The 26,704-nt window shown below is 35.4% G+C and overlaps 1 protein-coding gene across 1 annotated transcript; it reads left to right on the top strand.

The window, feature by feature from the left end:
* The first annotated feature begins 454 nt into the window (after positions 1–454).
* Positions 455–21,781, top strand: LOC18428403 (uncharacterized). Its single transcript, XM_088867801.1, has 6 exons — positions 455–558; positions 740–759; positions 908–929; positions 18,969–19,021; positions 19,148–19,238; positions 20,536–21,781. Exons 4-6 carry the CDS (start codon positions 18,977–18,979, stop codon positions 21,438–21,440), a joined length of 1,041 nt encoding a protein of 346 aa, XP_088723927.1. The 5' UTR covers positions 455–558; positions 740–759; positions 908–929; positions 18,969–18,976; the 3' UTR covers positions 21,441–21,781.
* The last annotated feature ends 4,923 nt before the right edge of the window (positions 21,782–26,704 follow it).

Consider the following 26,704-nt stretch of genomic DNA (forward strand, 5'->3'; position numbering starts at 1 on the left):
CCCTTGGTGTGCGAGGGAAGCACAAAATCATTTGTAGTTTATATAAGGTTGCACCTTCAAATTTTAATATATAATTTTGATGGAAAATATTATTAGGATTTTTTTAAACTTTATTTTTGTATTTAATTATAAAACTTTAAATTTAAAAAATAGTTAAAATCAAGTAGGTTTATAATCACATAAAAATCTTGAAAATAGAGGAGGTAGACAATATGATGAACTATTTTTGAAATTCAAAATCTTTTTATTTTTCATAATCATACATCTCGTTATGAAAATAACGCGATAATCAATCACAAGATTTTTCAACATTAAAATAACTTTTTTCGATGGATTTTTGGGGTGCATTCATGGTTCTACATTTTAAAGTTGCAACCCTATATAAACTGTTTCCTTTCCCTTAATAGATAACCCGAAAAAGAAAAGTATACTCCAATTTCTACTTTTGATCCCTTCCTTTATGTTTTTCAATTTTCCGTAACACATTTAACTCCAACCTCGCCCGGAATCGCTTGCCCCAGGTTGCCCAAGATTGCGCGCCCTTCTTCTTCGAACCAGGTACATCCCTCTCTCTCCTCTCATCTGCTCTTTGTTCTCTTTCTCTCTCCTCTCTCTCTCTCTCTCATATGCTCTTCTCTCTCTCATCTGCTCTCCTCGCTCTCCCATGTTCTCTCTGCTCTCTGTTTCATCTCGCTCTCATCAAAAAATAACTCACCTGCCCCAGTCCTTTCTCCTCCAGCCACACTCACTCCTAACCTGGTACGCCTCTCTCTCTCTCTTTCACCTGCCCCCAATCCTTCTCTCCCCTCCTGGCACTCTCCCGCCTCACCTGGTATGCCTCTCTCTCATTGTGTTTGTGATAAGAACTACTATGCATGGATTCTAACTTGAATTTTAAATACAACAGGAAGTTATAGCAAAAGAAAAAGGTGAGCTACTTTTATTTTCAGACTTAATTGAAATGATTATTTCAAGTGGGTTTCCTTGCTATTTCTAGACACCTGATTCTTAGGTTTATAAGCGTTCAAGGAATGCATACATACCTTCTTCTTTGTGTATCAGAAATGGTTGGAATACGTGACTTTTTTGGGGATTTCTATCTTACTGCCCATTTTTCTTGTAATCATAGCCAGAAAACAGCCCAAAAAACTGTGTTCAAAAAGTTAAAAAAATAAAAAAACCCAAATTTTCTGATTTTTCCTGCATTGCTAATAGTCGAATATTTTGGTCAATATATGTAATGGTGACAACATTTAGGGCATGGTTTACATTTTTTTGCATTTTTTTTTGGTACTCATTGATTTAATTATATCATTTGCATGGTTAATTTGTAGAAGTGGATTCCCTGTATCTCATCCATTCGTCTAGAGAAATATAAATTGTGATAAATTTTGTATATTGAGCTTTTTCTTTTTTCTTTGGCCTGTGTTTTATAAATCAAGTGATCAACTTGACAACTATGGATTCTTTGATTATTGTTAAGGAAGAATTGTCGAGCATTTTGGAGGGGATTTGCATAACGGTAACTGCCAAGGTTATGAAAGAAACATTGAAATGCGCATCAGGGTTCGTAAAGTTGTCTGAGCAAAACTAAATTATTGAAGACCTGGGTCCCTTTTTCAGGTGCAACTGAATCTCTAGATCCATAATCACATTTCCAATTTTTTTAATACTAGGATTCGATCTTAGTTTATAAAATGTGCTTCAGATTGTTTGATGCAGTGAACTTGGTCGAGTCCACTTGGATTCAGCAGAGTTACTCAGCCTTGCCCCCTGAGTTTTATGTACAATACATAAAAAAAAAAAAAAAAAATAAGAACCAAAAATAGTAAAAAATGTGGGAGTATTTTATACTGTTTTTAGATATAATTTGGATTTTTTGGCAAAGATTGGTGAGTTTTTTTTCTTGCCATAGTCCGTAATTTTTATATTTCCTTTGTTTGGTTTTTTTTTAAATCTCCCAACTAAAAATCAAGTTCTTTTAAATCACATTTGTTTGGCTTATTTCAACTTTTTAAGGTTGCTTGTTTTGTTTTACTTTTGCTACCTTTATTTTATTTTGTCATTATTTTTTCAATGTTAACTGTCAGTGGGTTAGCAATTTTGAAACGATTAGTAGTTTTCGAAAGGGGTTAGCATTGATAGGAATGGAACCTAGACTAATAGCTGAGTCATAGGTGCTGCTACCACCTTGACCTCTTTCTAGAGCTTTTGTCCCTATACAGTGCTACTACCTGGCCCAAGGCGAGTTCCTAAACACTACTTTGATGAATTTCTATGCTCTAACCCCTTTGGGACAGGAGCTGTTGATGTCATTTAGTACAAAAGATGCTCTTATATCTCAATTCATGCACATACACAAACAAATGAAAAGATGATGACTGCAAGTAAAGTTTTTGAGAAGCTTGATTTCTAGAAACTAGTTCAGGGGCACAATCAATAAGTCAATGTGCTTATGGAGCATAAACTACTTCCAACTTTTTTTATAAACAAGAAAAAGATTTTTCATCCAAGAACAAGTTTTTTCATCCAATTTTTGCTATTTCTCAAAAGATGAGCATGACAAATTGTGGCACTTCTTGATGGTTGAGTGATGTAGTACCCTTAGCGCTATTAGTTGATTTTTTTTTTTTTTCCTTTGGACAATCTACTTTTATATGGGTGATGAGAATTTTCATATAGTGTTCGATGACTTGATTTAAAATCTGTTACTTTCTGAAGTGCATAGGATCACTGTGTATTTGAGATCATATAATCTTATTTGCTTAAGGTGATTGCTGCCCATGGTAGACATGGTTTTTGTCTTGATAATTAGCTATGATTGATATGATTTAAATATGGATACCATCCATTTGCAATGTAATTATGCACCATTTAATCATTTATTGTATTCATGTTTTTCATCAGGAGCTTCTCTGTCAAAAGTGATTGTGACCTCCTTGTAGAAAAAATAAATGGTCTCTTTATATACAATCCCTATATATATATATATATAGGAAAAAGCTTGGGTGAGGCCACTAGCTCACAAGAAAAAATGAGCTCAACGGCCCTGATTGAATCTAAGCCGATCTGATGATCACGGATGTCTGGTAATGTTTGAATTTTATTTTATTTTCTACAAATCCAAATCACTTGAAATTTTAGGCGTGTGTTCTTCTCATCATACCGCACCTAATAAAAATATAAAAAAAATAATTCGCGAAATAAATTAACCAAAATACAGACTTCAAACTTAGAAGACAACTAGATAAACAAAGAACAACGGGGAGGAAAGAGCTAGGAGACTTTTGTGAACAATTTGGATTCAACAATTTACCCCCGTCAAAGCTTTTTCACAAAAGAAAACATGATACTGTCAAGAGAAGGAAGTTTAAACCTTACCGAAAGACCAAAGATAAATTCTCCAAAAAATTTCTAAAAAATAAACCATCCTTCAAATACCAAGGAAAGAGGAAGATTCCTGTTTTCTACAACTGTGGCAAAGTTGGCCATCGACAAAAGCAACTCGTCATCATCACCGACAAAATAATATCACCATCACCGACAAACTGTAGTAGATTCCTACGAGTGCGGTTACTGTAGCCACCGACAGTTACTGTAGCAGATTCCTCATAAGTGCGGTTACTGTAGCCACCGACAGTCACTGTAGCAGATTCCTCAGGAGTGCGGTTACTGTGGCCACCGACCATCACTGTAGTGGATTCCAAACATTTGAAGTCCGCAAAAGTCTATAAAAGGGAAGGACCTCAACCCATTCAGGCATCCTGGAGTTTCCTTAGCTGTTCTACTCTCTGCTCTCTGCTCTGCTCTGCTCTCTGCTCTCTGCTCTTTGTTCTGCTCTCTGCTCTTTGCTCTCTGTTCTCTGCTCTGCTCTTTGCTCTCTGCTCTGCTCTGCTCTTTGCTCTTTGTTCTGCTCTCTGCTCTCTGCTTTCTGTTCTACTCTCTGCTCTCTGCTCTGCTCTCTGTTGTGCTCGCTGCTCTCTGCTCTCTGCTCTCTGTTTTGCTCTCTGCTCTCTACCCTCTGAATAAGACTCTTTGTAATTGATAGCTCTGAAATCAAGAGTTCAAACAAATTCAAAATTGGAACATACCTAAGGTACTTGTTTCAGATATATATAGTAAATGTACGTTTGAATTTAATACTAGTTTTTCTATTAAAACTATAGAACAAAGTATTTCTGTAGTGGAAACCCTGGATAAATTCCAACTACTTTATCCAAGAACTATAGAAGAGGAGTTTGATCAGCTGAAAACTGAGCACAATATCCCCATACCACCAGAAGTTGAAGATACCCTTCCTAAACTTGAAACTTCTAAAAATGGTATGAATAGAATCGAAAAAATTCAAAACTGTGAATATGTAAATTTGGTAGATAAAATAATAACTCAAAAACCGTTTACTAATATCACAATAGTAGTACAAAAAGAATACAGCTTCCAAACTACCACCCTAATAGATTCAGAGGCAGATTTAAATTGTATCAACGAAGGTTTGGTACCGACCAAATATTTTAGTAAAACTACTCAAATTCTTAATACTGCAGATGGTAGTAAAATGCTCATAAACTACAAACTAACAGACACTGCAGTTTGCAATAATGGTGCTTGCTTCAACTTTCCATTCATAATGGTCAAAGGTTTAAGTCAACCTGTTAACTTAGAGACTCCATTTCTAAACATGCTCTATCCAATAAAGATAGACGATAAGGCTTAAAGTTAAATTTACCATTATTGAAAAGCCCAGAGTCCATGAGATTAACAAAATAAAAAACACAATTTCTTCCAAAGAAAATTTTTTATATCACTTAAAAGAGGAAATAAAATATAAAATTATAGAAGAGAAAGTCTCTTCTCGAAATACAAAACAAAATAAAATTTTTTAAAATGAATATGGAAAAAGAAATATGTGCTGATATCCCTAATGCCTTTTGGGATAGAAAGCAACACATAGTAAAACTACCTTATGAACCAGACTTCAAAGAAAACAAAATCCCTACCAAAGCTAGACCCATTCAAATGAATAATAGATTACTTGAAATTTGCAAAAAAGAAATACAAGACTTATTAGAGAAAAAGCTTATCAGAAAAAGCTTGTCACCATAGAGCTGTTCGGCCTTTTATGTAGCAAAGGCTTTTGAAATTGATAGAGGAACTCTTAGATTGGTGATAAATTACAAACCTCTTAATAAGGTCTTAAGATAGATTAGATATCCAATTCCCAACAAAAGGGATCTCCTGGATAGACTAGTCAATGCATGTATATTTTCCAAATTTGACCTCAAATCAGGCTACTGGCAAATTCAAATTGCCGAAGAAGATAAATATAAAACTGCCTTTAATGTTCCATTTGGGCAGTTTGAATGGAATGTGAGTGTGCTTCCTGTCTAAATCTATTCTGTTATCTTTTTTACTGTTACTGTATTATTTGTCTGTCTAAATCTATTATGTTTGACTGTTATTATATTATTTGTCTGTTTCCGCTTTATGGTATCAGAGCCAAGATATATATACAATGGTATAACTGTAGTACTAGTGGAAAATTGAGCTATCATATAGAATTCCAAGAACAGTTTGCAGTAGTAAGCTCAAAGTCGTCGTGACCCAAATATCACTAAAGGCCAGGAAGAGCCGCGAAAGTATAGGGACTGTTTCTGATTGACTCAAATTATGATGGCAAACTTCATTAGAACTCTATCTAATAGGACAACTACTACTAGTAATACATTACGTGTAAACAACCGTGAAGAGATAATAATAGATAACATAGAAAAACAAATTCAAAACTGGAACATACCTAAGGTACCTGTTTTAGATATATATAGTAAAGGTACGTTTGAATTTAAGACTAGTTTTTCTATTAAAACTATAGAACAAAGTATTTCTGTAATGGAAACCCAGGATAAATTCCAACCATTTTCTCCAAGAATGATTGAAGATCATAAGAAAAAGGAATACAAATATTTACATATTGGTCTTGTCCAAATAGTTGTAAAACCTTTAACCAAAACATGACTAAACAATTCTGTCCTCCTCTGTTTAAGGGACAGCAGACATAAGCGATTCACTGATTCCTTGCTTGGAATAGTGGAATCAAGTCTCTGTAATGGGCCTATTTACTTTAACTGTTTTCCAAACTTTTCAGTGGCCCTAACAGATTCAAATCTCTTAAAAGTCTTAACCCTAAACCTTCATACTCAAGGTTTTGACATGGACCCAGGTTCACAAAACTTAGCTTTTGTTTACTGTATATGTTACAAGGTAATGAATACCTTATGTCCAAATGCAAGACAAATGGACTCTAAAGGTCAAACAATATTTTTCCAAACAAACATGGAAAAATCAAACCTTGTAATACCCAAATCTATTGCATGGTCACAGGTAAAATTACCTGAAAGGTGGTCTTTGCAATCAGAAGCTCAAATTAAACCCCTAGAAAACAAAGTTCCTGAACAAATAATTGAATATTCTGATGGGGAAATAGAAATTAGATTTCCATCCTCCAGGAAAACCACGCTTAGAATAGCTGAATCCAGTCTTAGGGATCCTCCAAGAAGTTCGACTTCTTTGGTCCCACAATCTGAACATGAAAGATTATCTTCTCGTAGACGGACTGTCATAGAAAGATTGAATAGAACCTCAAACTAGGTTCAACAATCCGTCTATAGAGTTGAAACTCCATGTTCTTCTGAAATAGAAGAACAGGAACCAACTCCTTCAGATTTAGACTTTGATATCAATGTAATTCAAAAGAAAGAATTTACGATTGACAGAATGGATTAACTGTGAATATGTAAATTTGGTAGATAAAATAATAATTCAAAAATGGTTTACTAATATCACAATAGTAGTACAAAAAGAATACAGCTTCCAAACTATCGCCTTAATAGATTCAGGGGCAGATTTAAATTATATCAACGAAGGTTTGGTACCAACCAAATATTTTAGTAAACTACTCAAATTCTTAATACTGCAGATGGTAGTAAAATGCTCATAAACTACAAACTAACAGACATTGCAGTTTGCAATAATGGTGCTTGCTTCAACTTTCTATTCATAATGGTCAAAGGTTTAAGTCAACCTGTTATCTTAGGGACTCCATTTCTAAACATGCTCTATCCAATAGAAATTGACGATACAGGGATAGAAGTTGATACCATAAAGCGGAAATAGACAAATAATATAATAACAGTCAAACAGAATAGATTTAGATCGACAAATAATACAGTAACAGTAAAAAAGATAATAGAATAGATTTAGATAGGAAGCATACTCACATTCGGCAAATACACAGACTGGTAAAGAGCTTTAACTGTTCTGGGATATAAGCAGGAACCTCGTCCCAAAAACAATCACACATAGCACACTTTTACTAAGTTAGATGGCGTGATACACCACCCGGTATACAGAGAAATTACAAAGAGTCTTATTCAGAGGGTAGAGAGCAGAGAGCAGACCAGAGAGCATAGGGCAGCGAGCAGAACAGAGAGCAGAGAGCAGAGAGTAGAACAAAGAGCAGAGAGCAGAACAGAGAGCAAAGAGCAGAGCAGAGAGCAAAGAGCAGAGCAGAGAACAGAGAGCAAAGAGCAGAGAGTAGAGCAGCTAAGGAAACTCCAAGATGTTTGAATGGGTTGAGGTCCTTCCCTTTTATAGACTTTTGCGGACTTCAAATGTTTGGAATCCGCTACAGTGATGATCGGTGGCCACAGTAAACGCACTCGTGAGGAATCTGCTACAGTGATTGTCGGTGGCTACAGCAACCGCACTTATGAGGAATCTGCTACAGAAACTGTCGGTGGCTACAGTAACAGCACTCGTGTGGAATCTGCTACAGTTTGTCGGTGATGGTGATATTATTTTGTCGGTGATGATGACAGGTTGCTTTTGTCGGTAGTGTCGGCTACAGTTTGTCGGTGATGATGACGGGTTGATGGTTCCTTTAGTTTTTGTCGGTGATGATGACGGGTTGCTTTTGATTATTCTTTCCCCCGAAAATTTCTTCATTTTGAAGGAAATTTGATACCGTAACAATCGTCTTCATTTAGGGGAGTATAGTCTTCAGTGTCTTCACTTTGGGCAGACATGTGGTCATTAGTGACTTCAAGAGCTTCCCAGATTTTGAGCTTAAGCTCGTCTTTGGTCATGAATGGGTGTTGTTACTGAAGAAAGGTTACATAATCGGAAATATCCATTTTTGGAGGTGGAGAAGGGGATATGAATTTCATTTTGATATTATTAGGCGTTTAAGGAATCATTTTTGTAACTATCCCACCATTTAATGGCAATTTGGTGGTGTAATTCTGGGATATAATCATAACGGTCCATGTCATCTGATGAGATTTGATATTCCCATTTCAAAATCCATGGGATTTGATAAAGGGCCATAAAATATATATGAAAGTTTCTTTTTGAACTTTTCTTATTAAAATCAAAGAATTTTCTCTGAGAAATTTGAAGTTCTGTTGGAAGTATCTGGTCTGTGGATCCCCATATGGAGAACCAATTTTTAAACCAATTGGGGAAATCATTTGGATCAGTTATTATAAACTGTATGTACCAACCGTGGGAATTTTTCATATTTTGGTACGCGAAGATTTCATCCCAAGCCTTCATATATTCATAATAATGGTAGGATCTGATTTTAAATCCTTTTGCTTTGAGAAACCTGGGTTTTAAAGCGTTCAGTCCCCATTCTAGGTAATAATCTTTTTAATTTGAAATTTTGAATAGGCTATTTCGTTGTCATTGTTTCTTGAGTGATGGACTATAAAAACTGATTCAGTTTCTATGAGAATACACTCATACCATTCTCTGATTTTTTCTCCATTATTTGGATGCATTTGGTGCCTGAGGTATAAGGCAGCTATCTCAGTCAGATGTTTGGACTGATGTTCATTTTCAATGACCAGCAATGGAATATAGGCTGTGTCTAGATATATTGATTTTGCATTAGGAGTTTGAGTGCATATTGGATTTAGAGAGGGGGACAGGTCAATATCTTGAATTTGCTTTCTTACTAGGGACTTTGGTGTTGAAGGGGATGCCAAGGATAAGCCTGGGCTAAGAACTATGTCCATGGCTTGATTTTGGGATTGCTTGCCTCGTGTGTTCTCCCTGCAGAAATTCCTCCTTGCAGAAATTCTCGAGTCAAGAAGTCAGGCAGATAATTATGTTTACCATTAATATGTTCAATAGTAAATTCGAAAGCAGAGAGAATACCTTGCCATCTTGCAAAAATTTGTTTAGATACGAGATTTTTTACGTCTTTTTGGAGGATGTCCTTAGCTGCTTTGCAATCTGTCCTTAAAAGGAATGATTGATTAAGTAAATCACTTTGGAATTTAGTAATGGCATGGACTATTGCAAGTATTTCTTTTTTGACTGTGGAATAATTTTGCTGAGCGGGTTTCCAGGTTTTGGATGTAAACCGAACCAATTGTTCTTGGTTATTCACCTTTTGGTTGAGGATAACACCAAAACCTTGTTCCGTAGCATCTGTTTCAACTATTTTGAAAGCTGAAGGACTAGAGAGGGCTAGACATGGTAATTCTTTGGCTTTAATTCTTTTCACAGCATTAGTATGTTCATCGTCCATGTTGGAGGATTCTTTTTCAACGTTTGAAATAGAGGTTTTGCATCAATTGCTAAATCTTTGTAAAAATCCGCAATATAATTTAGGCAGCCAAGGAATCTTTGTAATTCCGTCTTTCCTAAGATTATATTTGGGAATTTGGACGCAAATTCGATTGCCCTGTCAATTGGAATAATTCTCCCTTGAAAAATATTATGCCCAAGAAATCTAATTTTTGTTTGGTAAAGATTTATTTTTCTTGCGGAGACTACTAAGCCAACATTTTTTATTGCTTTGATAAAACTGTTTAAATGCTTCCAATGCTGCTCAATTGTTTCTGAAAAAACAAGCACATCGTCAATATAGACAATCATAAATTTAGTATAGGGATTACAGATTTCATTCATTATATTTTGAAATTCAGAGGGTGCATTCTTCAATCCAAATGGCATAACATTCCATTCAAACTACCCAAATGGAACATTAAAGGCAGTTTTATATTTATCTTTTTCGGCAATTTGAATTTGCCAGTAGCCTGATTGAAGTCAAAGTTGGAAAATATACATGCATTGACTAGTCTATCCAGGAGATCCTTTTTGTTGGGAGTTGGAAATTTAATTCATCTTAAGACCTTATTAAGAGGTTCTGCATAAAAGGCCGAACATCTCCATGGTGACGAGCTTTTTCTAATAAGATTTTTCTCTAATAAGTCTTGTATTTCTTTTTTGCAAATTTCAAGTAATCTATTATTCATCTGAATGGGTCTAGCTTTAGTAGGGAGTTTGCTTTCTCTGAAGTCTGGTTCATAAGGTAGTTTTACTATGTGTTGCTTTCTATCCCAAAAGGCATTAGGGATATCAGCACATATTTCTATTTTCATATTCATTTTAAAAATTTTTATTTTGTTTTGTATTTCAGGAAGAGACACTTTCTCTTCTATATTTTTATATTTTATTTCCTCTTTTAAGTGATATAAAAATTTTTCTTTGGAAGAAATTGTGTTTTTGATTTTGTTAATCTCATGGACTCTGGGCTTTTTAATAAAGGTAAATTTAACTTTATGCCCTTCAATGTTAGCTTCTATCCCTGTATCGTCTATAAAAGGGAAGGACCTCAACCCATTCAGACATCCTGGAATTTCCTTAGCTGCTCTACTCTCTGCTCTGCTCTCTGCTCTATGTTCTACTCTTTGCTCTTTGCTCTCTGTTCTCTGCTCTGCTCTTTGCTCTCTGCCCTACTCTTTGCTCTCTGTTCTGCTCTCTACTCTTTGTTCTACTCTCTGCTCTCTGTTCTGCTCACTGCCCTATGCTCTCTGTTCTGCTCTCTGCTCTCTACCCTTTGAATAAGACTCTTTGTAATTTCTCTGTATACCGGGTGGTGTATCACGCCATCTAACTTAGTAAAAGTGTGCTATGTGTGATTGTTTTTGGGACGAGGTTCCTGCTTATATCCCAGCACAGTTAAAGCTCTTTACCAGTCGGTGTATTTGCCAAATGTGAGTATGCTTCATGTCTAAATCTATGCTATTATCTTTTTTACTGTTACTGTATTATTTGTTTGTCTAAATCTATTCTGTTTGACTGTTATTATATTATTTGTCTATTTCCGCTTTATGGTATCAGCTTCTATCCCTGTATTGTCAATTTTTATTGGATAGAGCATGTTTAGAAATGGAGTCCCTAAGATAACAGGTTGACTTAAACCTTTGACCATTATGAATAGAAAGTTGAAGCAAGCACCATTATTGCAAACTGTAGTGTCTGTTAGTTTGTAGTTTATGAGCATTTTACTACCATCTGCAGTATTAAGAATTTGAGTAGTTTTACTAAAATATTTGGTTGGTACCAAACCTTCGCTGATACAATTTAAATCTGACCTTGAATCTATTAGGGCGGTAGTTTGGAAGCTGTATTCTTTTTGTACTACTATTGTGATATTAGTAAACCATTTTTGAGTTATTATTTTATCTACCAAATTTACATATTCACAGTTTTGAGTTTTTTCGATTATATTCATACCATTTTTAGAAGTTTCAGGTTTAGGAAGGGTATCTTCAACTTCTGGTGGTATGGGGATATTGTGGTATGGGGATATTGTGCTCAGTTATCAGCTGATCAAACTCCTCTTCTATATCATCCTTTTCAATTTTTTCGCTGATTGGTTCCTGAGCTAGCTCCAGCATTTGAACTCTTGATTTCAGAGCTATCAATTCTGTTTTTACTTCATTAATCTCATATCTAAGTTTAGATATTGAAGGTTCTTTTTCTACATGCGATTTATTTTGTACTCGTTTTAAAATATCATGAAAGCTATAGTCTTCTTTTGTAGGAACAAGAGAAGATTTGGAGCCTTTTGATGGGGTTTTTGACATATTTATATATTTTACGAAGGCTTCTCTTCTAGCCTCAGGATCTATTATTTGGTCAATAAGATCTAGGATTAAATCTTCTTCTTTTGTAAGGGTATTAATATTCAAACCATTCATATCTATTATTGCTTTGTAATAATTACATTGACAATTATCCTTTTCATTTTCTAATTCCTGTTCATAATCAGAATCTGAATTGGAGCTACTAAAAATGATATCTTCATCATTGATTTTTCCAATTAGCATTCCTTCTTCTGATTCAGAAGAGTCTGTCGTTTCAGTTTCAATTCGGAGTATCTCAAATAATTTTTTTTTGATATGGTCATCCAATTCTAAAGAATTAATCTTCTTTTGGACTTTGCACTTGTTTTTATAATGGCCAACTTTGCCATAGTTGTAACAAACATGAATCTTCCTCTTTCTTTTGTATTTGAAGGATGGTTTATCTTTTAAAATTTTTTTGGAGAATTTATCTTTGGTCTTTTAGTAAGGTTTAAACTTCCTTCTCTTGACAGTATCATGTTTTCTTTTGTGAAAAGGCTTTGACGGGGGTAAACTGTTGAATCCAAACTGTTTACGAAAGTCTCCTGGCTCCTTCCTCCCCGTTATTCTTTGTTTATCTAGTTGTCTTCTAAGTTTGAGGTCTGTACACAACGCTAGACCTTCAGCACAAATTTCTGCTGATAATTCACCTAGGGTATACAAAGAATAAGGAATGAGGCCCCCACGTTTGTTCTTGATCCTGGTTTGGACCTTTTCGACAAAGAGATGTGGTAAACCAGCAATAAATTTTTCTTTCCAGTGATCTGATTTACTATCTTCTCTAAACAGTAGTGTTGAGAAGAATACATCTTTATACCATTTGTAATGAGAGAGTGTTGGGTATCTAAGATTGGATAATAAATCCTCAGATCTTGCTGCTAGTAGAGCAGTACTTCCGACAACTTTTGGGGGTATTTTGGTCAATTTATTTCATATAAAATATTTTTTTGATATTTTTTGAAGATTCACCTCGTTTTGATGTACACACGCTCCAAATTTCAAGTGAATTGGATTTGTAGAAAACAAATTAAAATTCAAACACTACCCGGACATTTGTGATCGTCAGATCGGCCTTGATTCAATGTGGGCTGTTGGGCTCATGTTCTCCTGTGAGCTAGTGCGCTCACCCTAGCATCTTCCACATATATATATATATATATATATAATGATGATGATGATGATCAATGCTTCAACAAGCGCTAGGCGGGTCTTAGGCAGCCTGGGGGATCCAGGCTGCTCAGCGCCTAGGCGGGCGCCCAGAACTTGGGCGGCCCAGTTGAGTAAAAAAAGGACTCTATAGTCTCCAACAGTATATATGTTGTATAAAATATAAGAATTAGGTATTTATGGCACATCAGAATTCAAAAGTATATTATACATTAGCACACACTCCATAAGTATAACCATAAGGCAGTCCATATCCAATTAAAACTTAAAATTTACCAACCAAATTATCAAACCAAAGTTACCAAATACCAAATCAGTGGAACTACAAATCCACTATCCACAATACACAACCAAGAGGAAGAAAATAAAAATGAAAGTAATACTTGAAGACTCAAAAGAATCTTCAATCATTGTTCAAAGTTTAATTGTTATTCATCATGCATCATTCATCATCAGAAAAAGTAGGGTCAGCTGTATTTGTATCATATGCATCGAAGTCGTCACCCTCCTCGACATATTGGTCGTCCTCCTCCGTCTCTTATGAATCTGCCTCTTCTTCCGCCTCTTCCTCCACTCTCGTCCTCTGTGCAGAAGATCTAGTGGCCCTGGGAGGGTCGACTGATGTCCCTGAAGCATCCATGAACATGTCCCATGTCAATCCTTCATGCCTCTCGACCTCATCATCAACTAACCACTCTATAGCATTGTCCATATTTTTTGATCTGGGGGGGTCTCTCTTATCTCTCTTAGCAAACCTGTCTTTCACGAATCGATTATACTTGACATAGACTAGGTTATTGAGTCTCTTTGATTCAAGCATGTTCCTTTTCTTTACATGAATCTAATAAAATCAAATGAAACTAATTAATATAAATAATAAATAATTAAATCTATGGTTCATGTATTACTAATACAATTATACAAATTACCCTTACCCCTTCAAAAGTACTCCAATTGCGCTCACAACGGGACGAGGAAGTGGTTAGGTTTAAGATCTGAATGGCCAACTTTTGTAAATTTGGATGACTGCACCCATGTTGGCTCCACCAATTGACTGCAAAGATATAGAATAAAATCATAAATAAATATTAGAATTATAAAAATGAAACTTGATTACTTGAACTTGATGAACTGAAAAAATATTATTTCTATCTGGATCAATTTTGGTCCTTTGCCTCATCGTGATTGGACTCTCAAAAGACTTTACTGAGCACTTGTAATTTATCAGCTCATCAGCACATATAATATCCTAGATATCAGGATTAGGGACTAGCACATCTACACGCTTATTAAATCCAATCACTTGTGTATATATCCTTGTCAACATAAAAAAAAAAAGCTGCGTTCAAACGATAACTAAGTTTATGCAATGGTCGATGTAGCTGCCTATCCCACTTCTTATGAATAATCTCTCAAACAAGCTTGTAGTGGTTCTCCTCATCATCAAAATTTTGGGCTATCTCTCTTTTGCATTTCTCCGTAGTCTCATATATGTAGCCCATAGAAGCCTTGTCACTATCAACCATGTGAAGGACTTTGACAAGAGGCAAAAAAATACATTAAGAGCGGATAATATCTCTCACCAAAAAGTCTTAGAAAGGATAATATCTCTCACCTTCTTCCCAACCTGATCCTTGGACCACTTGCATGCTCTCCAGTCATCTGAGATAAACATCTACCTCACTACACTCTCCTCGAATGTATGCTATTTAGGCATAAGTACTAGGTCTCAAATCTCGTGACCCCAGGCCTCACAATCTTTCTTATTTGTAAATCTACGCATCATGCTGAGGGTGAGATGGTGGTTGTAAATGAAATTTGTAACTGACTTTACCTTCTTCACTGCGCCTGATATCTTGGTTAAACCGCCAAGAGCTTCCAGCATGAGGTCCATACAATGTGTTGCACATGGTGCCCAAAAGATTCTAGGATAAGCTATGCGCAACAAATTAGCAGCAACAACATTAGGAGCAGCATTGTATGTGACAACTTGTACAACAAGATGCTCCCCAACCACCTAGATTCCCTTATCTACTTGGAATATGTAATGGGCATCATGGTTATAATCAAATGCATCAATAGACCTCAAAAAAAAGTCCCTAAAGGACAATTCACAAGCAAATTCATCTGACTTCGTCTCTTCCTATCACTCCAAGCATCAGTCATAATAGAAACTCCATATTGAGCCCATGCATCCTTCTTAACTTCTACAACATCTTTTGTGACACTCACCGCTTTTTTCAAAAGAGGCCTTGAAAGCTCATATGGGGTTGGGGGTTTCATCCCAAGCCCAAATTGACCAATTTCCTCTACAAGGCATAGAATCTGCTTAGGCGAGCAGTATTGAAAGAAATGCTCGCCTCATAAAACCATGAGCAATAAGAAAAGCAGCTCTATCTCTCTCTTTCTTCTTCATTATATTTTCAATAGTGGTATGCTTCTTTGCTTTCTATCTTGCAACCTCAGGGTCAGTCCGGGGCAAAAAACTATTCGTAGGGCCTCTAACCCAAGACTTCTTACTCTCAGAACCAGAAGAAATTAAAACTTCCTTTCCCTTTCCCCTAATAATGGATTGTTCTACCTCTTAACATCCCTCCCCATCCTCATCGCTATCATCATCATCATAACTGACCCGAACCCTAGACCTAATCTCTGCTATGGAGGCATATTTCTCATCTTGTTTCATTTTTGCCATACTCAAAAAATTAATTATTTCCTCGTTAACAGCATCAGGAGTCTTTTGCCATGGGGCAACATCCCCTTTGATACCGGCAAGATATTTCTTGAACCGGTTTATGCCCCTTTTTGTAACCTTATCACAAAACTTGCATCTTATGCAATTTTTATCATTAGGATCTGGGTTATAGCTATAATTTCAATCGGGATCACCACTCTTATTAGATCCCGAAGAATACATCTCAAAATAATATAATTTATACAAGCAATAAAAAAAATCACTTACTTTGAGTTTGATTGCTCAATCTCCAAACTTCCATCTTAAGATGCTTCTAAGTACTCAAAATCTTCTAAAAAACCCCCAATAGATTTATAAAACATAAAAAATTAAATCTAATATCAATGGGTGATGTTTTGATCAATTTCACGTAACTTTAAGAAACCCTTCGATCCTAAATAAATCACCAAAAACTATTTTTTGGGGGGGCTCTTTCTATCTAAAATGGGCTCTAATGAGTTTTAGGTTTCAAATGAACCTAAACCCACAGTTTTGGCCTCGTAGTATAGAAAAAGACAAAAAATGTCACATTTTTTGCCCTTTAGTATAAAAAAAGACAAAAAATGCCCCTAGCCCCCTACCGAGTGCCTTTTCTGCCTCTAGGCGGGGCACAGTCCCTGGGCGGTCACCCAGGTCTGGGCGCTGGACAACCGCCTAGGCGGGTTCCTGGGTGCCTAGGCGAGCGCTCAGTTTCCGTCTACTTTTGGCGCCTAGGCTTGGGTGATGCACCCATGCCTCATGGACGGCTTTGGCGGCCGCCTAGGCATTGGGCGGTCCGCTTTTTGAAACACTTAATGGTGATGATGTATGTATGCATGTGTGTGTGTGTGTGTATGGCCGTGTCACTGAATCTTACTTTGTGGGGCATGAAGAATTTGACACCACGTAGTTGTGACCTACACTATCATGTGTACCTGTATCCATGCAACATTTCCTTTTCTTCTAGAAAAACCTGATTTTCTTCTTGTAGAAACTCAAGGATTGTCACTTCTGCAACTTATTGATTAATGGGGATAATCAATGGTGTTGAGATATTATGCCTTCAAGTGAAGGTTTGAAATTGTCATGAGAAAGTGCATATGTGCTACTTAATATTATGAGCCATCTATGAAACATTGACATGCATGTTTGGGGGTCTAACCACGTGTCAACACTTGGGTGACACAGATAGGTGTGTTCAAACCGCTTGAAAGGGATACATCACAGTCAATGAATGCCCAACGGTGCATCCACTTTTGAGACACATTGCAATTTGAGAACGGCATTTCTTTTTTTTTAGAAACATCATTCTTTAAAAACAATTTTTTTTTAACCTAGGGTTTACTTAAGCCATTCCTCCTAAAAGTAAAAGTAATCCATGTTTTTCATGTACCAATAAAACCTTAAATCTCTCTCTCTCTCTCTCTCTCTCTCTCAAGTGCGGCACCTCCTCCCCTCCCCCCAAAAAAAAAAAAAGTGAATCTCTCTCTTGCCCCTTCTTCAACTCTCCCATTCTTCCCTTTTTCTCATCTTGATATGTAAGGTCATTCATATGTTCAACCCATATTATCTTTTTCTTATTTTTTTTTTGCATTTATCTTAATCGAATATTAATATTTTTGTATTCGAAGGTTGAGCATTGTGTTGTACTAAAGAGCTCCTTGTTTTGGGAAGTTTTTGTAATCGATCTCTTTATAATAGTTTTCATTACCACGTAATCTGCAAATTAATTATGTTTGTAACGAGTCTTATGATTAATAGTTGTTTCTTATTGTATGATGCATAGCGCGTCGTTGCTAGCGCACATCCGTTTTCTTGCAAGAAGCAACGACTAGCCTAGCGCGAAAGCAATTGCGCTAATGCGCAATAAAGAGTTTTGTGATAATTCTTGTTTTTTGGGCAATTTATCAAAATACACCTAACTTTTCAACAATTTAACATTTTACCTTTTTCAAGTATTTTTAACTCTAGGGCTGGCAATGGGCTAGGTGGCCCGTTTGGGCCGGCCCTTCAAATGTAGGACCTTGGCCACATGAGGGCTGGCCAGGGCCTCGCCATCATGACCCAAGGGGTGGGATGGGCGTGGGCCAAGGCCATGATAGGGCCGGCCCAGCCTTGGGCAGGGCCTGGGCCATGGCGGCTTTGGCCCAGGGGGCCAAGGCCGACATGTTCCAGGCCCAGCCAGTTGCCAAGCCAATCTAATTCATCTTTATGTGTATTTTGATGGGTATTTTAAAATTAAAGTAAAAGGTTTGGGTAAAATGTTAAAAAATATATCCCTCATGTGTATTTTAATAAATTTCCCTGGTTTGTTTTAATTGTTTTGGTTATTTCATTCAACAAAGGCATAGGAAGTTGTTTACATACCATAAATTTGTAATCATAGAGACTTTGTTACAAGCCATTTATTGGCGAGTAATTAGCCCTTAAAAAAGAGCCTAATAATTTAAGGCTTTTTTCATGTTTTTGCGATGCAACCTTGGATTGGGCTGTAAGAATTTTTTGATGAATAAAGTTCAGATTCACGGAGCTGCAATCCATGCTTTATTGATTTAATTTTATTGTTTTTGTGATGCTTTACTATTGCTAGGATATGCAAATTGTAGTGTATGAGAATGCAGATATGAAGTACACAAATTTGTATGTATTTATGCATCTATACATGCGCCCCCACTCATGTTATCATGTATTATATGAATGCATTGTTTCTAGATGACCTTTTCTAGGGTTCACGTTTCTATTGCTTGCATCTGTTTCACAAATGGACATGCGTCTCCATTTGTATGTAACATAGGTGTCATGAGTTCTCTATGAAGAGCAATCTTTCGCCTTATAATCTTCAAAATATGCATTTTTTAATTTACTCATCTGTTTGTATGAATCTTGTCAGATGCTATGTAGTGTTGCTAATTGTACAGTACTTGGATATCTAAAAACAAATGAACTAGTAAAATCATGGGTTACTCTGTGGATTCAATCTGTTTCGTGCAATGGAACATACGCTGGCTGTTGTGATGCATCATTAGCTTGTTTTTGTCTTTAGATGACCGTGACTGTTCCATCAAATTCTTAACAGAACATGTCATTTTGTCCTATTAATTCAAGATCAGGGGTTATCATGAGTTGCCTCACTGCTTCAGGATATGGTTCCTGTACAAATCAAGTCAGTAAGATGGGTTACTATGTGGATTCAATAAGTTTCATGCCATGGAACGCTGGCGGTTGCAATGCATCATTAGCTTCTTGTTTTCTTTAGTTGTCCATGACTGTTCCATGAAATTATTTGCAGAACATGTCATTTTGTCCTATTAATTCGAGATCAGCGGTTATCATGAGTTGCCTCACTGCTTCAGGATATGGTTCCTGCACAAATCAAGTCAGTAAGTTCTTATATCTTATTCCAAGTCCTTTTTTGTAATTCCAATACTAAATCTTTATGGTTTGGTTATTTGGACTTTCTTTGGCTTATTTGAATTGTCTTGACTTTGCAAGAAGAAAAAGAAACTGAATATTTTGTATGGCATCATTGATCGATCCTAATTTTTCTTTCATTTTTTTTTCCTCAAGATAATTTAAAATTTAAAGCTTCAATAAATTTGAATACATCCAATAATGTGTACCATCCGCTGTACTTCCTGTCAACTGGATATACCTGGGGCATTAAGATGGTGGAATTTTTTAATTCTAAAACATAGAAATTGGCTTAAAAAATAAACAGTAGAAATATTCTTTCTGATATGCTGATGCAAGTATAAATGAATAACTATACTTCAATTATATCGATCCGAAGAAAAAAAAAAAAAAAGGTAAAAGAAAAAACAAGAAATGACACCTGAATTACCAACTTTTCCATTTCCTTCTTTTCTTGGAGGGTTTGGGGTGTATTTATAATTCTGAGATCAAAATTTTGCATAAATATTTTGACCTTTATGGCCTGATTAGAATGAAACAAGAGCTTCATTTTCACTTTTCTTAGGCAATGGTTCATTTTTTGCAGTTCACCTTTGTACAATGTTTAGTCATAGGCATGCAATTCTTTATGTTCGTAGACACTCCTCAGGAATGGCGATTTTTTGTTTCTTATTATAATTTGATTTCTTTCAAAATAATTTGAAGTTTGAATGGGAAACGCAATCAACCTTTGTATGTATGTATGTATGTGTGTATGTGTGTATGTATTTATGTATGTAATATGTGTAACGTATGTATGTATGTCTATAGATCGTTTTAAAGTTCATTCCAGCCAAATCTCCGACAAAAGAAGGGGGGAAAAAATAACAGCAGTAATGTACCATTTACCATTTTTCCAGGAATATGGGATATTTATGCCTTTCGTCCCAAGATTTGTTCTGCAGAATCACTTGGTCATATGAAATCGGTTTTAGCGTTTATCTTTTTTGAACCGTATTGAATATTCATGCCTTTCCTCGCAAGATATATAACAGTTGCTTGTTCACAAAAGACCCATTTCACCATTTTGCTCTCTCTTAAGCATGGAATATTCACTCCCTTCTTCTCAAGATTTATAACACAAAATTACTTGTCTTTATACACTTCTCAACTTCTATTTATGTGTTCTACTAATTCTTTGCTTCACATTCATCATCTCAGTTCTGGTTGTGGTTACATAACTTGTCTCTCACTCCTCTCTGACCTATCTTAGAATGAACCCTACAGCACTCTCTGACCTCACATCAAGGAAACTCCACCCCAGCGACTCCACAATGAGCAAACCATATGTGACCCACCTCCTTAAAAGACTAGTCACAAGCGCCATAGGACCCACTGCCGAATCTACGAAGGTTGCTTCAAAAGGAGCCGAGGTGCACCAAAGGTCCACGGAATGGTTCGAGCTAAGGCGAGATAGGCTTACGAGTAGCTCATTTAGTACTGCCCTAGGGTTTTGGAAGGGTCGAAGAGCAGAGCTTTGGGTTGAAAAGGTTTTCTTAAGTGACCCAAACCACCTCAACTCTGCTGTGGCTGCCATGAGTTGGGGTGTGGTTAATGAGGCATCAGCGATAGAGAGATACACGAGCATAACGGGTCGTGAAGTGACCCAATTGGGCTTTAAAACCCACCCTAATGAGCCCCAATTAGGCTGGCTTGGTGCCTCACCTGATGGGCTCATAAGTGGGCCTGGTGATGAGCTCGTATGTGGGCCTAGTGAAGGAATACTTGAAGTGAAGTGCCCCTTTAACAAGGGAAGACCCGAGTTGGGTCTACCTTGGCCTTCAGTTCCTTACTATTACATGCCCCAGTTGCAGGGTTTGATGGAGATTTTAGAGAGAGACTGGGTGGACCTCTATTGTTGGACCCCTAATGGGAGTACATTGTTTAGGGTGGTGAGAGATAGGGAGTATTGGGATTTGATTTATGGGATTTTGAAAGAGTTTTGGTTGGAACATGTGGTGCCAGCTAGAGAGGCATTGCTGGCCTGTGAAGATGAGGCAGCGGTGTGTCGATATATGCCTTTGGCTAAACATGCGCACACTAACAATGTGATTGCCCAAAGCCGGGTTTTGGCTGCTGACGCTCGATTGTTATGTAAGGACATTGGTGGTCAAGTCGAGTTCTTTAGGTAGAAAACACTAATGGGGAAGGAGAGAGATGGGGGAGAGAGAAGATCATCCCAATTCAAAATCTAAAGAGATAGAGAGAGGGGGGGGAGGGAGATCATCTTAAATCAATCTAAAGTAGAGGGAAAGATGATTTCAGTCCATTTGCTAGTTTTATGTTCTTATTTCATGATGAAAGTGGGGGATTATGAATGCATTGATCTTTCGAGATTGGTTCTAATTGTTTTAGCCCAAAGGCATCTTGGGCAGGGTTGCATTCTTTGTACTTTGAACCCATCAAAAAGGTGGAAAATTAATGTATGTTGTGTATTCAATGTTTATCATGAAGATCATTGTGATTACTATTATGTATTATTGTGTTGTGAGAGATAGATAGAGAAATTGATTGTCTGTTTTGGTAGCTTGTAACCAAGTTCCTGTAATCTTCCTAGCGCCATCCAGTTGACAACCTTGATGTTTGATTATTTTGCCTTAAAAGTCTTTGTGAACTTTAGGATTTGGACTATACGGTTTGAATTGGAAACTATGACTCAACCTAAAGAAATGAAAAATGAAAAGGGAATTTTAGGGCTGGGTCACTGGTGGTTTTTGAAGTTGTTCAGAGATTTTTTAAGGATGGAAACAGTGTTAGAAGATCATGGTAGTCTACGGTACGAAGCCCGTGGCTGAGGTGAGTGGACTCAGCTAAGTTACGGAACTACAAGAAAAGTGAAGAAAATTGGTTCAACAAAAGCTAAATTTTTTTAAAAAAATCTTTAAAAATAAGAAAAAGCTAAAAGGATTAATAGAAATGATTGGGTGATTAAATAAAATGAAAAGAAGCTACAAACGATAGATTATTTAAAAATTGGGTTTATACATTTGTAATTGAAAAAAATATTATAAAGAAAAAAAAAAAGCATAAAGTTTACAAATGATTTTAAAAACTAACAAAATCTTCTAAGAAATATTTCTAACAAATATACAAGTATTTTTTAAGAAAGTATCTCCATACATCTCTTTTTAAGTTTCATTTCTCAACATGTCCAAAGTTTAAAAACATATCCGGCAGCATAGAAATTTCATGTATTATATCTCTTAACTTCATGGACCAATTTTACCCCATCTTTCTAGCCTAAATAAAAGTTCAAAAAAAGTATTTTTTTATTCTTTCTCTAAACCCTTTTCTCTTTCATTTCTTATGTTTCTTCTCAAAGCTCTTTTTTTTTTTAATATTAAAAAAATAATTTTCCAATATACCAAATTTATCCTATCTTTCTAGCCCAAATAAAAGTTCAAAAAACATCTTTTTTTATTTCTCTCTAAACTTTTTTCACTTTCACTTCTTATCGTCCTTCACAAAGCTCTCTCTTTTTTTTTTAATATTAAAAAAAAAAAGAGGTTGGGAAAGAAACACAAGAGAAAGAAAAAAAAGTTTAAAAACGATTAAAAAATTGATATTGTTTGAATTTTTGTTTGGACCAAAAAATAGGAAAAAGTTGGTAAAGGGTTAGAAGATATAATATACGGGATCTAGATGCTGACATATATGTTTTGAATTAAGCCCAACAAAAATTTAAAAGATGTGTTTTTTTCCTTTTTAGGCCCTTTTTTCTCTTTTCCTATGTTTCTTCCCAAAGCTCTCTCCTTTCTTTTAAGGGAAAAGTTTATATAGAGTCGAGGCTAGAGCCTATCTCAACAATTTCACTAGAAGACCTTTTGATTACCAAATATCTTCAAATTGATCATCTCGACATCACGATGCATGGACATGAGAAAAAAAAATAGATTTCAATTTTTGAAAATAGTGTATTTTGTAATGCATATTTTGACCGTCAATTTTCAAGATTTTCATGTTTTTATAAATCTGTTGATTTACACTATTTTTTAAGCTTTAAACTTTATAAATAAAGATGAACATATATTTTAAGGTTATCACAAATATTTCCAATACTAAAACCACATTTCTCGACATTATTTGAAGGTTGGCTCTAACTTGATTGTTTAGAGCTTAGGCTCTATAGAAACCACACCCTTCTTTTAATATTAAAAAAATATAACCTTTTCAATATTTAAAAAAAAAAAGTTTGGAAAGAAACATGGAAAGAGAGAAAGAAAGGGTTAAAAAAAAGAGGAAAAGAGAGAGAGAGGGTTAAAAAAAAGAGGGAAACATGAGAAGAGAAAGAGAGGAGTTTAAAAATGAATAATAATAAAAAAAAGATATCTTTTGAATATTTTTGCCTAAAAAAAATGAGATAGAGTTGGTCATGGGATAAAGTTGGTAAGGGGTTAGAAGATTTTTTTTGTTTTTTTTTGTTTTTGCTTAAAAACATGGGATAAAATTGGTCAGGTTTTGAAGTTATAATATATAAGATCTTTATGCTGGTTTTGAAACAAAAAGCAAGTGTACAAATATATAATAGGGTTCTATCCTTCTTTTTATTCAATCGTCCATTTTTGAATAGAGGGTTAAGATTGCCTCAATCACAATGTCACGTCTCTATATTGTTTTATTTTTAATTTTTTTCTTATAAACTGTTTTGACATCAAATTTTGGACGTCTATTCCTCTATTAAACTCGGACTAACGAAAAACATAAAAAAAATATTTTCAATAAAATAAAATGATCAAAATACCCTTGAAAGTTTTAAGGGGTATTTTGGTCATTATTTTTTTTATCAAAAATTATTGTTAATAATTTTTATAGGTGCGTTCCAATGAGAAGATGGCACATACCAAATTTCATATTCAGAAATTTTGTATTAAAAAAACTTAAAATACAATACTTTGAGATGTCGGATCTAAGATCAAACGGTAAGTGGCTCTCTTGATAAAAAATGGACGGTTGGATCGTAGGGGGAGGATAGAACTTCTATATTGTAGGAGGAACATAGAAAGCTTTCCCTATATAATAAATAGGATCTCCATGCTACCAGATAATTTTTGAAACAAACATAAGATGTACGAAGATATTTTTCCTAATTTTTTTTATTATTCTTTTGAAAGATTTTTAAAAAAATGTTATTTAGACAGCTTGACAATTGGAGTACGTAACTAGCTAGAAGCTTGCCTCGGCCTTGCCACTAGGGCTAGGACGAGTTGCATGGCTGAATCCGATTCCGACTCCCGTGACATTGATGGGAAACATGATTTCAGCCGGTATGTTTCAGGCGTATGACTTCATGTCATTAAAGCTGAAATCAAAGGTGTGCGTAAAATGGTTTAAGGAGATTCAAAGTGGACGGTGGAGGTAAAATGGTAAAAGGACATTCTTGAACATGTCTGAATGTTTGAGTAAGGAATGTATCAAAGTATGATGCTTTTCTTAAACATGATGTCTCTCTCTTGAACTAGCATAGTCAAGGTTTTATTGTAGAGAGCTTTCTATACCCCACCAGACATATAGGATATATGTACATATAGGATTTATGTATGTTAGTCTCTCCCAATTGTCAGATCCAGATCTGAATAGATGGTTGGGATACCTTAAGCCACAATGCCATAAGTGAGCCTTCACGCTTTGATTTAGATTTGGTGGCCCAAGGTATTTTATTTTTATTATTTATCAATAAATCATATAAACATAAAATTTGGTGTGTGTGATCGTATCAATGGGGCGCATCTAAAAAAAAATTTCATGAAAATAAATTACCAAATTGCATCTAAAACTTTTAAGGGCATCTTGGTCATTTTATTCTTTTAAAAAAATTAATATTTTCCACTTCTGTGAGCCTATAAAAGGACTGGGCACCCCAAATTTAGTCTCAATATGATTTCTAAAAAAATAAATAAAAAAAATAGTATTTAGACAATGACATTGTGATTAGAACCATCTCATCCATCCATTCATGGATGGTTGCATGTACGAAGCAGTAGACGTATGTTTTATTTAGTTGCATGGGCAAACCCATATTTTTAGGTTTTGTTTCTTTCAATGAAGGAATCCAAATACCAACTCACAAAGAAAAGAATACCAGCAGTACTAGATATGAATAAAGCTTTGGTACGGCACAAAAACGTTTTAAGGGCCACGTATAAAATGAAGGAAATTGCAACCCTAAAAATGTAGAATTAAAGGTGCACATTAAAAATCTATCGAAAAATGTTGTTTTAATGTTGAAAAACTCTCTAATTGATCATCTTGACAATGAGATGTATGAATATGAAATAATAAAATAAAATTGAGTCCCAGAAATAGTGCATTTTGTAACATATTATCTGGACCGTCCGTTTTTAAGATTTTCATATGCTTATAGATCTACTTGATTTTAAATTTTTTGGAGTTTAAAAATTTATAATTAGAGATGAAAATAGATTTTAAGACAATCCTAAAAAAAAATTACACCACAATTATATGTTATGATAAAATTTGGAGGTGCGTCTTAATTGGATTGTTTAAAATTGCAACCTTATAGAAACCACACCCTAAAATGAAACCACGCCCCATATCGTAGGAAGGAATGTTGGCAAGAATTTTGAAGGAATGTTGGGAAGTGTTTCAAAACTCGGCCAAGTTACTCAGCCTTGGCATAGGACTGAGGCGAGTTCCAGTGTATAGGTTCGAAGCTCTAGGAACCTGTACAACATTTGGGTTAGTACCATACAAACTCGCCTCGAGTCAGTATTTAACCGAGTCAGTATGGTTCTTGTTCGAGTACTTTACACTTAAACTTAAAATAAGGGTGTGGTTTGTAAAAGGCTGAGGCTTTCAACAATCAAAGGCACAAACTTTCAAATAGTGTCGAAAAATATTGTTTTAATACTAGAAATCTTTGTGATGGTAGGAAAATTTATTTTCATATCTAATAATAAAAATTAAAGCTTCAAACATAGTATAGATCGAGCAAATCGATGAACACTTGAAACTTTTAAAAAATTTGACTGTTCAAAAAATGCATTTAAGATGCACTATTTTTAAAACTTGAAATTTATTTTTTTCTCATGTTTATACATCTTGAGAGGTCGAGATGATCAATTTGAGGATTTTTGGGCAACGAAACGACCTCTTCTAATGAATTTTTTAAATGCACGTTAATTTGATTGTTTAGGGCCTCGCCCTTATATAAACTTTTTCCTTAAAATAAAGGGGCAGAAATCTACCCCTTATTTCTCATTTTCTTTGAAGATTGGTGCCCCAAAACCTTTATGCCCATGCCCTTTGTCTTTTTTACTAAGTCTCACAAATTATTCAAAACTATGGGCATAAGTGTAAACATAAATTTGGACATAAGGGGAAATAAAACATGGAGCTAATAAGGTAAAATGACTATTACCTAGGTTTAATAGAGTGA

Source organism: Amborella trichopoda, chromosome 5 (genome assembly GCF_054954075.1).
Source record: "Amborella trichopoda isolate Santa Cruz 75 chromosome 5, AtrichopodaSantaCruz75HAP2 v2.0, whole genome shotgun sequence".
NCBI classification, from domain to species: Eukaryota; Viridiplantae; Streptophyta; class Magnoliopsida; order Amborellales; family Amborellaceae; genus Amborella; species Amborella trichopoda.

Coding starts and splice junctions, on each gene's coding strand:
- LOC18428403 (XM_088867801.1), top strand. CDS start 18,977: ATGAGTTGCCTCACTGCTTCAGGATATGGTTCCTGTACAAATCAA. Junction 19,022..19,147: donor ATGGTTCCTGTACAAATCAA/GTCAGTAAGATG, acceptor AATTATTTGCAG/AACATGTCATTTTGTCCTAT. Junction 19,239..20,535: donor TTCCTGCACAAATCAAGTCA/GTAAGTTCTTAT, acceptor TGAACCCTACAG/CACTCTCTGACCTCACATCA.